Source organism: Phyllobates terribilis, unplaced genomic scaffold (genome assembly GCF_046119375.1).
Source record: "Phyllobates terribilis strain yellow unplaced genomic scaffold, ASM4611937v1 Scaffold_2__4_contigs__length_985480577, whole genome shotgun sequence".
In the NCBI taxonomy this organism is placed as follows: domain Eukaryota; kingdom Metazoa; phylum Chordata; class Amphibia; order Anura; family Dendrobatidae; genus Phyllobates; species Phyllobates terribilis.
The window spans coordinates 793,321,642-793,336,749 of NW_027362762.1; the positions used below are offsets into that span (position 1 = coordinate 793,321,642).

Genomic DNA, 15,108 nt, shown 5'->3' on the forward strand with positions numbered 1-15,108 from the left:
GCCAATGAGAACAGCAGTAAGTGAAGGAGGCCGGCTGCATGCCAATTTCGATAGCCAAGCCGGTCCCCTCTTCACTGTATAGACAAAGAAGGGGGTTTGTCTGGATTAGTCTAAAAATTAGCAGCCAGGCAGTCGCCTTTACTTACTCCAGATCAATTATCAGGAAACCCCTTTTAAGCACTCCACAAGTGTGTATCTCCTACATTAAGCAACATAATAAATCATTTTACACAATATGCCATGTGCATTTGCATAAAAATGTCAAAACTGGAAAAAAGAAGCGTTTGAAATAAAGATGATTTAATGTCAAAAGCATACAAGTAACGAAGGCTAAACCAAAATAGACACCCTGCCTCACATAATTATGAATAAAGCTGTACAAAATTAAATAAAAATAAGCTTGTAATAGAAAAAAAAACCTTTTAATCCTTTCCTTTGGCACTTAGACCTTCCAAATGCAGTAAGTAGGCGATATACCTGCCGAGATCTCAAGGTCAAGCAAATGTATATACAAAAACACATGAGAAATTTTCAGAAAGAATCAGTATATTTACGTGGGCTCTTTATCTCCAGCCAGCTGGGCCCTTTTATCTTCCGGCTAAGTAAGAAAAGCTCCAGGCTTGACGTATTTGTTCCAAAGACATGTGAAAATGTTTCTCCCTTTAGGTCTCGAGGAAGTTGGGGCAAGTCTGCCTGCAAACCAAACATATCATAAAATACATTTATTCAAAGGAAACAATTAGTGCAGAAACTGTATGTCCAACAATCACAGCCAATTTCTATTTTTCTTCTCAGCTAGAAGCTCACTCACCCCCTGCCTGAGCAGTTACTTTCAATGTGTATAAAATTAGGTGTGGTAATTGTGTCTGCATATACTTCATACAGAATAATAATTGTTAATCTCCTTAAAAAAGAAGACTGGCACAAACTTAAAAAGGAAAAAAATATTAAGAAATCTGTAAGTGACTTGTAGATCTAATGCCACTAGACAAATCTAAGCAAGTAAGCTTCAATAGCTTCCAGTCACATTTCTTGTGAGAGTACAGAAGCATTTGCTACTGAAGTTACATGAACGGGAAATATTAATTTATTAATTATATTCTTATGGAAGTTTGGATACAAAGATACTCACCAGTAGTGTCAGATGTTGAAAAAAGTTATATGTGGCTTTAAAATGATGGGAGGTTTGTCCAGAGCAAACCATTTAAGCCACAAAAAACAATCCAATCTAAATCTAAAACTACGATCATGACAATGTGCTGTCTTACTGCGAATTTCTTTTTCAATGTTATACTTACAGAATATCGAACTTCAAGATACTCTGAGCTGGCAGGGACATCTGGAATCTCAAAAGCATAATTCTTTTCCACTTTCTAAATGGCAAGATTAAAGAAAAAGTCTAAAAGCACAAAATATTAAAATCATGATGCACATTAAAGAGAGCCTGTGACTTGCCATAAATATGTAATTTTTTTTTAAGCTAAGTTGATATGTTCCTCTTGTCTGGGTGACTTCAGTCTACAGGTGTTTTTTTGCTTTTTTTTTTAGGAGTTTTTGGGAAAGGGTCAGCTTAAAAAAAAAAAACACTCTTAAGACTCTTATTTGATTCTAATTTAAAGCCACTTTGCTGTTCATATGTTAAGTCATTTTTGCAGGTTTTCCCACCTTAACTTTTTTGAAATAAAGGGAAAGTAAGGGGAGGGGAAATAAAAAAATTCATGTCACCTGAACACCTGATGATATCCGATCCAAACTATGCACTGTCCAATGAAAAGGTCTCAAAAACACTTCTGGAAAAAAAAATCCTGTAGAACGCCTCAAAAATTCTTCAAAACCACCTCAGGAAATTCCCCAAAGAAAGAGGGTTTCCTGAAACAGTTTCTTTTAAAAAAAAACAAAAACAAATCTCCTTGTGCACATACCCCATAACTCCCAGAACTTTGTAGACTGGTAAATACTTTGAGATCACAGTATGTACAGAGACTGCAATACAGATTGGATCATAAAGCACAACCTTTGCAAACATTGCAGTTAGTTGCAGGCTGTATTGAAGCCAAGGATTAGAAAGCATCTTCGGACAAAGCGAGTGCTTTGTTCTAAGGTGTATTCTGTCTTAAGTGTGTATCATGAGATTCATTGAAAAAGTATTTGTGAATCCTGCAACAAATCCCTGTTTGCATTGCTGGGTGTATCTACATTTAATTCTTTAAAGAGAACCTGCCACGTGAATGAACACTATTGATCTGCAGATAAAAGTGTTAAACTGCAGGCTAATAGCGTTCTGAACCTGCCCGGCGCCTGCACTGAGAGCCCGGCTACCAGGAGGAAATTGAAGAGAATCTGTCACCCCCTTTGAGATATCAGACCTCTACTATGGGCATACAGGTTATAGAAAAGTAAATCTATACATACCTGTATGGCCCATAGTAGAGGTTTGATTGCAGAGAAAACCGTTTTTATAAACACTGTTTTCCACAGGCTTGGCGTCCTGGGGATGCCAAGAAATCCCAGCCTAACTGTTTATTATTCCCCGAAATCCCCGCCTATGTGATTAATTACCATATTCCTCCCCTCCCCTGCACGTCACAGGGCCCTGTGATGTGCACTGTGCTCCCTGACTCACATAGAGCGCGCTTTGCTTCATCCCGGCCCGTCTCTCTGTGCACTGCGCTGCAGGAATCTATTGCGCAGGCGCCGGGAAGCCCTCAATGCCCAAAAAAATACATTTTATAATTTCACAGTTGAATCCGATAAATGTGTCTTACATAATATATACACACACACAGAGGTAAAACGTCCATTTTTATATCAGTGTAAAACACAATTTTTTTCTCTCATGTCATCAGTTTTGTCTCATTGTATGTCTACTATGCTTCATCTGTTTTATTCGGATCCCCATAGACTTTCATGGCAGAATCTGATTTGCAAAACCGACAATACGACACGCCCGGAGTCACAGATCCGTTTTTAAAACTGCTGTGTGTATGGATCAATGAAATTGCGTGTGCTGCCTGAAAAAAAAAATGGACCGCACACTGGCATGTCACATGGAGGTGCCAATGTAGCATAAGGGAGACCAGAGAAAATAAAATGCTTTTTTGCCGGACATATACAGAATATTCACCCAAGTCTTCTAAAAAAAATTAAAATAAAAACATTCCGAGTTTAGATAAACACTGTAGAAAAACAGAGCGCACCAGACCATAAAGGGGATACCTTTATAAAAAGGTAAACTAGATCCAGGTAATCTGCTCACCTGAGCGAGTGGGGGTAGCACCACTCAGGTGAAAGCGCAATGCTGCTGCCCCGTGGCTGGGGACGAACTCCACCAGGAAGCTTGAAGGAAAAGACAATTCACGATTTTGGGCTGCGCTAACCGAAATGATGATCCTTAATCCAATATATAAAGAATCGGTTTTTATTCCACAACACATTTCCACGCCAGACTTGCGTTTTTCTCAAGTCTAAAATTGGTTTTCACACTTAAGACACAAGTCCTGTGTGGAAACGAGTTATGGAATAAAAACCACTTCCTTTATTATTCAATCAAGGATCTTAATTTCGGTTAGCACAGCCCAATACCGTGAATTGTCTTTTCTAGTGTTGAGCGAGTATGTTCTGTTAACCCTTTCGGCGAGTATGCTCGGGCCGAGCTCCGAGTATTTACAGCTGCTCGGTGATATGGTTGAATCACTCCAGTATGCAAGATATGCGACTGTTTGACAGCTTTAATACATGTGAGGAATGTGTAAGAAATAGACATTCCTTACATGTACTAAAGCTGTCAAACAGTTGCAAATCATGCACACGGGAGCGATTCAAACATAACACCGAGCAGCTGTAACTACTCGGTGCTCAGCCCGAGCATACTCGCCGAAAGGGTTAACAGAACATACTCGCTCATCACTAGTCTTTTCCTTAAAAATTAGGAAATGGTCACCATCTCATTGAGTCTAGCCCTGTATCTTAACCGTTGTACCAGTAATTGTTTAAAGACTGCAGCGATGACGTCACGTCACCTGTGATGACACCAATCGTTGGGCTTGGCTGTTCGTGCCTTCTGCAATGGCAGAGACACAGACTAGTAATTGACTGCAACGTACTGACGTGTCGTCATCTCTGCAAGCCGTTAACAATCTGGACCTGGGGAAGGTGAGCAACAGATATTTTTACTACAGGGAGGATTTTGGACAAAGTTGATTTAACGAGCAGATAACATTGGTCAATGTAGTCAGACATACCTTGGACTTGAATTTCATGATCTTATATTTATCTGCAATGCTTTCATTAAACTCCTGGTAAACATTCATCATGGTCACAGGAACACCAGTGTCTTTTCCAGATGGCAGATGAATTCTCTTTTAAGAAGAAAAATGCATACAATATAGAATAACCCACCCAATACAAAGTAACATACAGCAAAACAAATTATTAAATGTGAAACTGCCCTCATAGAAAAATAAATCTGTCACCCCCACCACGCGCAACCAGATTTCCCATACTAGCACTTAATCAGGAATCACATGACTGCAACTTAGCTGATAAAGGGGCCAGAATTATAGAGGATAAGTCCAGCATTTTCTGTAAAGCTGAGAATATCCAATCGTTTTCTGATGAACTAGACGTTAGGGCAAGATAAAGCTGCCCCTGGACTTCGTGACAAAACAAATACCACGTTGTATAAGCCTCAAGTTTGCTAGGACAGTTATAAAACCATTAAAAACATAACTAAAACCAGATTTAATCAAATTTAGTACAAGTCCAGCTAGTAAAAAAACCCTGTAGAGGCCCAACCTCAGGCAGCCACGTTATCAGAGCCTTGTCATACACTGTAGGAAGGCGGGAGGACCACCTGGAACACCACCATTAAAGAACAGTGTTAAACTTGTCTCTGTGACAACCAAAATCCTCTGTGAGGCCCCAGACATTGTCCTGAAATCCTTTTATAAAGCTGTCACAATTATATGTATTTCAAAGAGGATTTCTTAAAAAAAATATAAATCTTTTCTACGATCTGTCATTTTGTTTCTAGAAAACATTAAAACGATAATGTGATGGCAGTTTCAGAGACGCAAAATTAGAAGTAACAATATGGCTGCACTTCAATATGAATATATCAATTTTGTTCAGCTACAAACATCCCGAATCATCATTTGTGGGCGTTTTTAAGTCAATTCTAATTTGGTCTTGTGGTATTTATTGCGTTTATTTTTTTTTCTTTCACTAAATTTTATAAACTAGCAAACGCATTTCAATAAATTAAGGGAAAAAAAAGGCAAATACAAATAAAATGAACTTAAAATTGCACATTAAATTTACATAAAGTTCACCATTAAAACCAATCTGACTCCAGAAAAATGGAGTCAAGACAATCATGAATCAGGACCATAATGACCAAACTTTTCCTATAGTACTTTTAGTACATAAATCATCAATGTGAAATTACTGGACTAAGTTCAGTGTTATAAAACTGCAAACCACTGCCAACACGTTCTGTGATCTTTGTAAGGTGCAGAACCACCACAAAACTGCGTGGAATAATATAACTCGAATACACATCTATCCACACACATATCCAGGCCAGGCAGAAAGTAATTACTGATATATTTGGTCATGTGAAAGCGTAATGTTCTAGGAGACAACAAGGCGCGCAACACAAAACAGAGCGGTCAGCGGATTCATTCTTCAGCCTTAGGACCTCTAACAAACACTGAAAAACCTTTACTACCTTTCAATATAAACTAGCAAGACTTTTTAGATTGGTTTCCTTTAAAAATATGGTAGAGTGGGTCAAAAGTAAAAACAATTTTTGGGGTAATATCTAGATATAAAAGAGAAAAAACAAATCTTGCCAACATGATCTCCAGATGGAGAGTGGGGGTTGGAATGGAGCTTTATCCTCTTCAGCTTAGAGTCCCACTTTGGTCTTGAGCTTAACAATAGCTGTATATTCATCAGGAGACCACGTGGGCAGAACCATGAAGAGACCTCCACCAGGGAACGTCACACCAGCAATACTCCTGGGATTATGGAGAGGGGGGCATAAAGTACCCTAAACGCTCGGTGTTACACTTATTTAGGGGTGGAACCAATGGTATGGCCATTTCTTCAAAGTGTCCCAGGAGCAGTTTTCAATGCTACAACGAAAAGCCGCATATTTCGGGTGCTACTGTAAGGAGCCCGAATGGCCTAAAAATACAACCATGGGTTCCAGAATACCTGGACTTGTCTCCCATGGAGCACATCTTGGATGTCATTGGTCGGCAATTGCAAAGGGAGCTGCCAGCAGTGAATCTTGAAGACTTGCATGCTGAAGTTCAATCAGAGAGGCAGAACATTACTAAAACAACCAATAATAACCTGATTGATAGCGGATAAATTGTGTAGGTGCGTGTATTTCTGTCCGTGGCACTCAGTCATTACTGAAGAAATCGAGAAGTTTTGAAAATTTTGGTACCATTTCCAGTTACACGAGAGGAGGCCAAACAGTGGAATAATCAGAGGACATGTTGTACCTTGTAAATACAGTTGTATTTGCTTACAATATGCAGTGTTTCATGGCATTATACTTTAAAAATACTCATCACCAAAAATCACTTACTGTCTCACGTGGCAGAAGGTACACAGTTCGCTCAATGCTTTTTACGCTTACACAGCAACTGACAAATGTTTCTGCAGACTCTATCCAGACTTTCCCAAACAAGTACACAACACCTATGGGGGGGGGGGGGGGGGGACATAATTCAGAAAATGATTTATAGGACACAAAAGAAAAAACAGCAATTCATTCATTAAATGTTTCACATAGAATTACAGAGACAACAGATGAGACTGACGCAGAAGCACAACTAACCTCCCATTTATAAAGAATAAGTCATAAGAGTACGGTGAAATTGCTGTGAAATAAATCGTACAGAAGAAAATCTCAGTCTTGCTAACAAGTATACTACAATGTTTTATTTTTGTTTTTTTATTAGACCCCAGTGGTGGTGTCACACAACTTGTTTTGTTTGTAATACTATTCTTTAGAATATTACTTTAGAATAATAAAAACTAAGAGGTCTGGGGTGAAGCCAGTTGTCCATTTTATCATAAATGACAAATGGAAACCACACAAACAACTCTCAACATCTGGTTACTGCTGCTAATGTTAAAAACTATCCGACACAAAGTGTTAATATTAGAGGCTCATTATAACGCAAAAAAATGCAGTCTTACCTGGCTGATTGTATTGGTCCTCATAAGCATCCAGCCAATAAAACCTGAACACCGGATCCCCATCTTCACCAGTTACTAAAGGAAGCAAACTGGAATCCACTTGAACTTCACTTGCAACAGGTTGTGTTTCATCGGGTGTTTGATCCCAGCCGGATTCTCTGGAAAAAGCAGAAGCCCTGGGGGAGAAGAGTGAAAAGATCCATTTATCCACATTATAGGCATACAGTTGTCCTATTAACAGCTTACTTTCCTGCAGTTAAAGAGAAACCAGGACTGTGGAGTCGGCTAAAAGTCTAGACCCTTAGATCAGGAATAGGACAGACATTTATAGGACATTTCAGAACTTTCCCAAATTCTTATGAAAAAAATATTTCCCACAAACTGCATTGAACTATTGTACCCAATTTATTATATATTTTAGGAGTTGGAGTTGGTCCATTTTATACCGACTCCACCAAAATGGACACAGACTCCACAGCCCTGAAACTGTCACTGGGTTTTTGCCAAATGTGTCACCTACTGGGCTCCGAGGCATAGTTTTAATAAAATGACTTATATCAGCAGGAGATCATCTCTAGAGGACTAATAATCCTGCAGCCATGTAGTCCTCCATATTCATGAGCTCTGTATAACCCCCGTCCCCACCACTGATACCACTGATTGGCAGCTGTTTGTGTAATGAGCGGGATATACAGAGCTCAGTAGTCGGTGAACTGCTAGATCTACAGCAAATAAAGGGATTTTATCAAAATGACTGCAAGCAGCTCAGAAAGTGACAAATCAGGGTCTCCATCCCTACAATATGCTGCTTTCAGAAGGGGTAGCAAAAATCTACTAACAGATTCCCTTTAACAGTTAATGTGTGGAAAAACCTATGAATACAATACATATATGCTCTAGTGGAGAATCCATTGAAATCATTTATCAACTTGTTAATGTAAAATTAAGCCAGTGGCAGCTAATTTGCTGGGAGAGATATGCAGATTACACATTATAAACATGTATAAGGAAAGGAAAAAAAGTCTCCACCTTGTCCATAACATTATGAACCCATTATTTGTATTATATTATTGTGGGAACATCAGTGCACGTTTCGTCTGACTTACACATGAGGCTTCTCAGCCATTTCTTCTTTCACCTCCTTTTTAATATCTGGTTCAATCTTAACAGTCGTGCTTATATCAGGTTTTCTCTCAGAATTATCCTCCTCCATGGGTTCATCAAAATCGCCATCATCAAATTCAACCATGGCTTCATCATCTTCAGAAATAACAAGGTGAATGCGTTGTATCAGTAATCATTAGCAACTTGTGGTCAGATCAGGCTTCAGCCAGCTTTTGGCTATCAGTAGCTTTCATTTGACAATGAACTATGAATTTACAGTCTTTTCAATTTTCTCCATTTGTATGCATTTCTTATAATCATGGAGATTAAACTGAGAAGACACTGGCAGGTATATGGCAGAGCAGATGTCATGAGCACAGGGTGAATACAGCCCTGGCTTTTACATGGCTTTACAAATGGCTCAGAAATTCTACATGCTATAGTTCCATACTACATCGTCATTATCCTCCCGCTTTACATTGGAAAGTCAGATCACAGAGATATATCCAGATCGAACAGGCACAGGGCGCAAGTTCAGAGCAGATCATTACAAGACTTATAAGGTCACAGGATTGATGGATGTTTTAGCCCTAAATTTTTCATTTCACGAGGGTAACAAGAGATGAATGACTCCATAATCAGTAATATAATTTCTCCTGAGTGCACCTATACCCCATTTTGCCAGAATTACTGTTTGGCATGGCCTGGAAGGGAAGAAGCAGTACTTCACTTTTGGAGCATAAATTTGTCTAAAATATATTGTGGACATCATGTTGCATTGGCAGAGCCCCGAGGTGATAAAATAGCAGAAAACTGATGGGAATTTTGTCGGGGTAAAAGAGAATATATATTTTTGTAACTTTTATACTTTTGTAACTTTTATACGCTTTTTTACACCATTTTGTGTCTTATAACAATAAGCTTTCCTTGCTACATATTACTCAAATCGAAACTTAAACTAAGACAGTTCCAGTGTTGCCAAGACTTATTTCAGAGAAACGAAACAAGATTATAAGCTGACGGCTGCAATATCTGCCCAGAGACTGAGATAAGGAGATGTGGACCAATCAGGAGTGGCCAGACACTGGACTTTCATGGCTTACCCCGCTCCGGACAACCCCTATCCCCTCCCCATTATGTAGTGTATGTAGGAATAAACACAGAACATTGCTGAGAACGTTGTCTGTAGTAGTCTTTTGAGCATGCTCTGAGTTTGAACCAGCTTGTTGTCTGACTCATTCTTTGAATGGTTGACACATGCTCATAGTTTGAATTTGGAGTGACTGGAGGACGAGTGGAATGTCATCACGACCCCCACAAATGGCGCCCAACGTGGGGCGTGGCTAGCGGTACGCCGCCCTCCCGGACCCATATCGCTGATTTCCCTGGTGGTGACCGCGGTGGCTGAATTTGAGGCCTGATCAACCTCCATCGAACACGGTAAGTTGAGATGTATTTTATATGTCTCACTTGCCTGTGTGTCATCCGCAGCGGTTTCTGTGGGGCTGTCAGGTTGGATCTGGGTGGGTGACCGGTCGAGTGGTGAGACCTTAGGCGTCCCGCACCACGTCCTGAACCAGCAAGTGTTAAAACGAGTGACGTCGCATGCCTGCGCGTGCTCGTGTGCACACCACCTCCTCCTCCCCCGGTCACAGTACTTTTCTTAGATAGCTGCCTCCCGTAACGGATAGTCGAAGTTTCAAAGCATTCCTGAATTGTAGTGTAAGGGAGAAAGAATCTGTGACGAATTGAGGAGGGCTCTTCGTCTAACACAGAGACTGCTGTAAAGTCAAGGTTAGGAAACAGTGTATTGAGGTGTCTCTACACTGTCGGGTGGTGCTGTGGTAGGAAAGGAGATAGATCGAGGTGTCTCTCTATCTCAACAGTGTATTGAGGTGTCTCTACACTGTCGGGTGGTGCTGTGGTAGGAAAGGAGATAGATCGAGGTGTCTCTCTATCTCAACAGTGTATTGAGGTGTCTCTACACTGACGGGTGGTGACCTGTAGTCAGGGTGCCGTGGTGAGTCGCACTGTAAAGTCGCCATTCAAAGCTAGGAAAGGAGTTAGATTGAGGTGTCTCTCTATCTCATCAGTGTATTGAGGTGTGCTCTACACTGAGGAGTGGCGACCTGTGGACTGCACCAGTGATCTGAGTCGCGACAGATCATTGCATTCTATAAGAAAATGTTGCGTATATTTAAATTTGAAAGATCTCGTAAGTTGCGGAATGCTGCTGTAGGAGTTAAGCCAATTAGTGGAGTTACGGGAAGGCAAGAAGGCAAGAAGAATGTTAGGAATTTGTATAACATGATAAGCTTATCCAGTACAGGCAGGCTTTAACTTTCAGTGTAGAAAGAATGTGTTACACAGAAATTGGGAAAGCTGGGTGAGGACTTCTGCACCAGGCTCAAGCACATCTTAGAGTAGCGAGTGATTTGAAGTCTGAAGGCTGGAAAAAGGTAGATGGTGTGGGGGGGACAGAGAATGCCGAGCCTTTGTTCGGATACATGAAAGCTGCAGACTGTGATTTGTTATGTGCCCCCAAAATGGCCGTTGCACCTTTGATGCCTGTCACTACACCGAGCCCTCAGCCACCGCCCTATAATGGTACCAACAACAAATCACCGGAGGAGTGGACGTGTCGGGGGTGTGGAGAGCAAAACCCACCCTGGGCGGAGTTCTGCTGTGTCTCTGGGGCGGGCCGCCCATGGCACGATGCCCAGCCTGCCTCCAAGAACAATCCCACTCCACCTCCTCCCTCCAACGGCCATCTTGCTACACCTCTTACTTGTTGTGGGAGGCCCGGAAAGCCCCAATCCGGCCTATATCCACTACTAGATCCGTCCGGTGCATATTACCAGCCACCAGCACAGGTGGAAAAGCCCGCAGTCCCAGAGCACCCATCTGAAACTAATGTGACACCCTCTGCTCCAGTCCACGATGCTGAGACGCTTCCCCTGTTTCCTATGGGAGTCACCCACAACCCTGGGGATATCCTCCTCAACTCCCCAGAATTTCAGGCCAGACTGCTCTCCCTCCGCCAACATACTGTTACTCAAGACGATACGGAGCCAGATGAGGGATGGGCTCAAGATACTCCAGCCCCCCCCCTCCTTTACCCCATACGTCTCCTATGGCATCCTCCACCCCACATCCATTACCCGTACTCCGGCCCTTGCTCCAAGCAACTGCTGAAAGAACACCACCCCCCAGCCTCTCAGAAGTTTGGGACCCCTGCCGCTCCCGTAATCTAGTAGACCCATCAGGACGCCCTGTCACTCTGTCAATAGGCTATGGTGACATCCTTACACATCGGGTGGGGGCCATAGTCAACCCTGCAAACAAGTATGAGCCATGTTGGAGGATTGGCTCGCAAAATTTCCCTTGCTGCTGGTTCTACTCTGGCTGCAGAATGCCAGGCTCACTTAGCCGAAAACGGAGAGATTTCAAAAGGCCATGGATTCCACAAAAGCAGGATCTCTTAGTACGTATGAATCCGGCCTAGAATACATGAAACAGTTAAAAGCCTGGGCTCAGAATCGCTTGTCAGATCAAGCTGGGTCTGTACAAGATGTTCAACAAGACCCTGATGAATCTGTGGAAAGATATGCTGCAAGACTCAGCATGCATTTTGAGGATCTCGGATACAGTCCTCGCGTCAAGACGCAGGCCGTCCTGTTGGTTCAGGCCCTAGTAGATGGCCTACAAGACGCTCTCAGAGATGAAGTCCTGAGAGTACGGCCCGAGATTCGTTCTTCTTCCTTTAACGACGCGGTGGACATCGTTAAAGCTTTCCAAAAATCAATGCTAAAAATGGAAAAGGATACTAAGCCAAGGAAGAAAGCCGCTCCTGCCATGGTATATCAAGCTCATGAAAGCTACCCACCCCCTGGCAACCAACATGGAATCAAGTGGGTAATGGTTAAAGGCACAGGTGATGATACTCCTCCCACATATAGAAGACAAGACAGAGGAAATGACAGGGGGCCACCTAGAGACAAGAGACAATCTCGTAATTCTGAAGGACGCATACTGTGTTGGGAATGTGGTAGCCCTAATCACATTCTCAGAGACTGTCCAACCCGCAGACAGTACCATGACCGCTCGTTTCATGACGGTCCACACAACCATGGACCTTCCCGTGAACCATTCACCCACGCCAATGACGGCCCGGTCAACCAGTGTCCACTTTCCCGGCTACGCATCTCACGGCCGCCTGTGGGACTGTCACTTTACAGGTGGACCATCAACCACTGGAGTTCCTGGTGGACACTGGGGCGGCCACATCTGTCATTTCCTCTGCACAGCTCCCTCCTTCTGTATCCCTATCACCGGATACCCTCACCTGTGTTGGGGTGGAAGGCCAACATATTTCTTCTCCACTCACAGTCCCTGTGTCTGCAGGACCGTTCACCGGAGTACTCACAAGATTCTTGGTCTCTGAAACTTGCCCTATCAATCTGTTGGGAGCCGATCTCTTAGAGCGGATGAAGGCAACAATTACCTTCGGAAACCATGGTATGGAGCTTCTTTTGCGGGACCCTCATTCCGAACAAGGGACTGAAGACCGCTGTGTTCTTAAAGCCTTCCCTCTCATGATGATGACCATACAACCTCACACTCTTCTTGATACCTCACAGTTCCCTCACTCTCTGTGGTCCAGTGGGCCAGAGGACGTCGGCCTCCTGCAAGTTCCCCCGGTCCGAGTACACCTCAAGCCTGGACATAGGTACCCACGGTTGCCACAATACCCCCTCAAGGCTGCACAAGAACAAAGCTTGGGTACCCAAGTCGCTTCCCTCCTGGAATCAGGAGTCCTTGTCAGATGTGTTTCTCCATGCAATACACCCCTCTTTCCTGTAAAAAAGAAAACCGCTCCGGGAGAGCCTCCAAGATACCGGTTGGTTCAGGATCTCAGAGCCGTCAATGCAGCTACCATTTTAGAAACTCCAGTGGTACCCAACCAAAACACCCTTTTGTCTCAGGTGCCTCCAACGGCCACCTTGTTTACGGTGTTGGATCTGGCCAACGCCTTCTTCAGTATACCCTTACATGAAGATTCGTGGTTTCTTTCTGCCTTCACCTTTCAAGGAGCACAGCTTACATGGACCAGGACTCCGCAAAGAGCCCAGAACTCTCCTAACCAATTCACTCATTCTATGAAGTCTATTCTGGAGCCATGGGTTCAAGAGAACCCTCAGGTCACCCTTCTACAGTATGTGGATAATCTTTTACTCTGTGGCACTGAAGAAAATTTGCCGGAGATGTCAGCATCCCTATTCTGGTTTCTTCACTCAGCTAACTGTAAAGTCTCGAAAGGCGAAGTCCAATAGTGTCTGCCCAAGGTCACTTTCCTCGGACATTGTATATCACAAGGTGCTAGACATCTGACTGAAGAAAGAAAACAAGCCATCATGGATATCACCTTCCCAACCACCTATTCCGCTATGCAGACTTTCCTTGGCCTCATCACTTACTGCAGGCAATGGATCCCTGATGCCTCAAAGCTCATGCAACCTCTGTACGACTGTCTCAAGAATGAAGGCTCAGTTTGGCTTCATGCTGAAGATCCACGTGTTTCTCATCAACACAGACTATGTTTTGACCGCCTTAAACAGGCTGTTGCCTCTGCCCCGGCCTTGGGCTTACCAGACTATACTCAGCCATTTCACCTTTTTGTCTCGGAATCGGAAGGTCATGCCTCTGGAGTTCTAGCACAACGCTATGATCATAAGTATCGGCCTTTGGGCTACTACTCAGCCCGCCTGGACCCTGTCGCCCGAACTGCCCCCACGTGCCTTAAGGCGGTCCACGCTGCTCACATCCTCCTTGACAAGTCAGCTGATATCGTCCTTGGACATGATCTAGTTATACAGGCTGGCCATGATCTCTCGGCTGTTCTGCAACAAACATCTCCGAAACATCTAACCAACCAAAGACACCTGCGGCTGCAGTGTTCCCTATTGTTGCCCTCCAATATAACATTTATCAGATGTCTGACTATCAATCCTGCCACTTTGCTTCCACCTTCTAGGGGGGAAGGTGAAGAGGGTGAAGGTCCATTGGTGGAACCTCATGATTGTATAAAAATTTTGCAGGAAGAGACTTCTGCTCCAGAGAATATGGTGGCACATCCGCTCGCAGACCCTGCCTTGCACCTATGGACTGATGGATCCCGTCTCGCAGACCCTCAAGGGAAGTTCCACACGGGATATGCTGTCACAACGGACCTAACAGTCCTCAAGGCTGAAGCTCTACCACCATACATGTCTGCACAAGAAGCTGAACTTGTGGCTCTCACAGAGGCCTGGCACCTGGCAGCAGGAACAAAGGCGAATATATATATACCGATTCCAGGTATGGACATGGAATTTGCAATGATTCTGGACTCTTGTGGAAGTCTAGAGGATTCATCACAGCTGCAGGTACACCAGTGAAACATGTCTCATGGATTAAGGCCCTAATGAAGGCCCTGGAACTACCCATTCAGGTTGCTGTTATCAAGGTCAAGGCTCATGGAAGACTAGATTCCAGGGAAGCCAGGGGCAACCACCTAGCTGACCAAGCAGCCAAGACTGCAGCAGTAGAGAATGTGTCATCAAAGTGGCAGGAAAAGGAAGAAGAGATGGGGGAGACCCTGCAAACCGTAGCTGTGGCGCTCACTAGAGCAAGAGCCAAAGAACAGCCGGCGGAAGACCATACAAGTCCAGCGGAGACACGAGTGGAATCCAGGGGGGTCAGGATGCCTGAAGAAAAATTGTGTGAGGAACAAAGGAAGACCCCCAC

The 15,108-nt window shown here is 43.4% G+C and overlaps 1 protein-coding gene across 1 annotated transcript in view; it reads right to left on the reverse strand.

Annotated features, from left to right (window-relative positions):
- Nucleotides 1-15,108, reverse strand: part of POLA1 (DNA polymerase alpha 1, catalytic subunit) — a 408,365-nt gene that overhangs the window by 359,382 nt on the left and 33,875 nt on the right. The window contains exons 9-14 of the mRNA XM_073667407.1: nt 8,325-8,478; nt 7,219-7,394; nt 6,602-6,714; nt 4,242-4,358; nt 1,299-1,373; nt 555-693 (exon numbers count right to left, since the gene is read on the reverse strand). Coding sequence (XP_073523508.1) covers nt 555-693; nt 1,299-1,373; nt 4,242-4,358; nt 6,602-6,714; nt 7,219-7,394; nt 8,325-8,478 — 774 coding nt within the window. The remainder of the gene's footprint in view (nt 1-554; nt 694-1,298; nt 1,374-4,241; nt 4,359-6,601; nt 6,715-7,218; nt 7,395-8,324; nt 8,479-15,108) is intronic.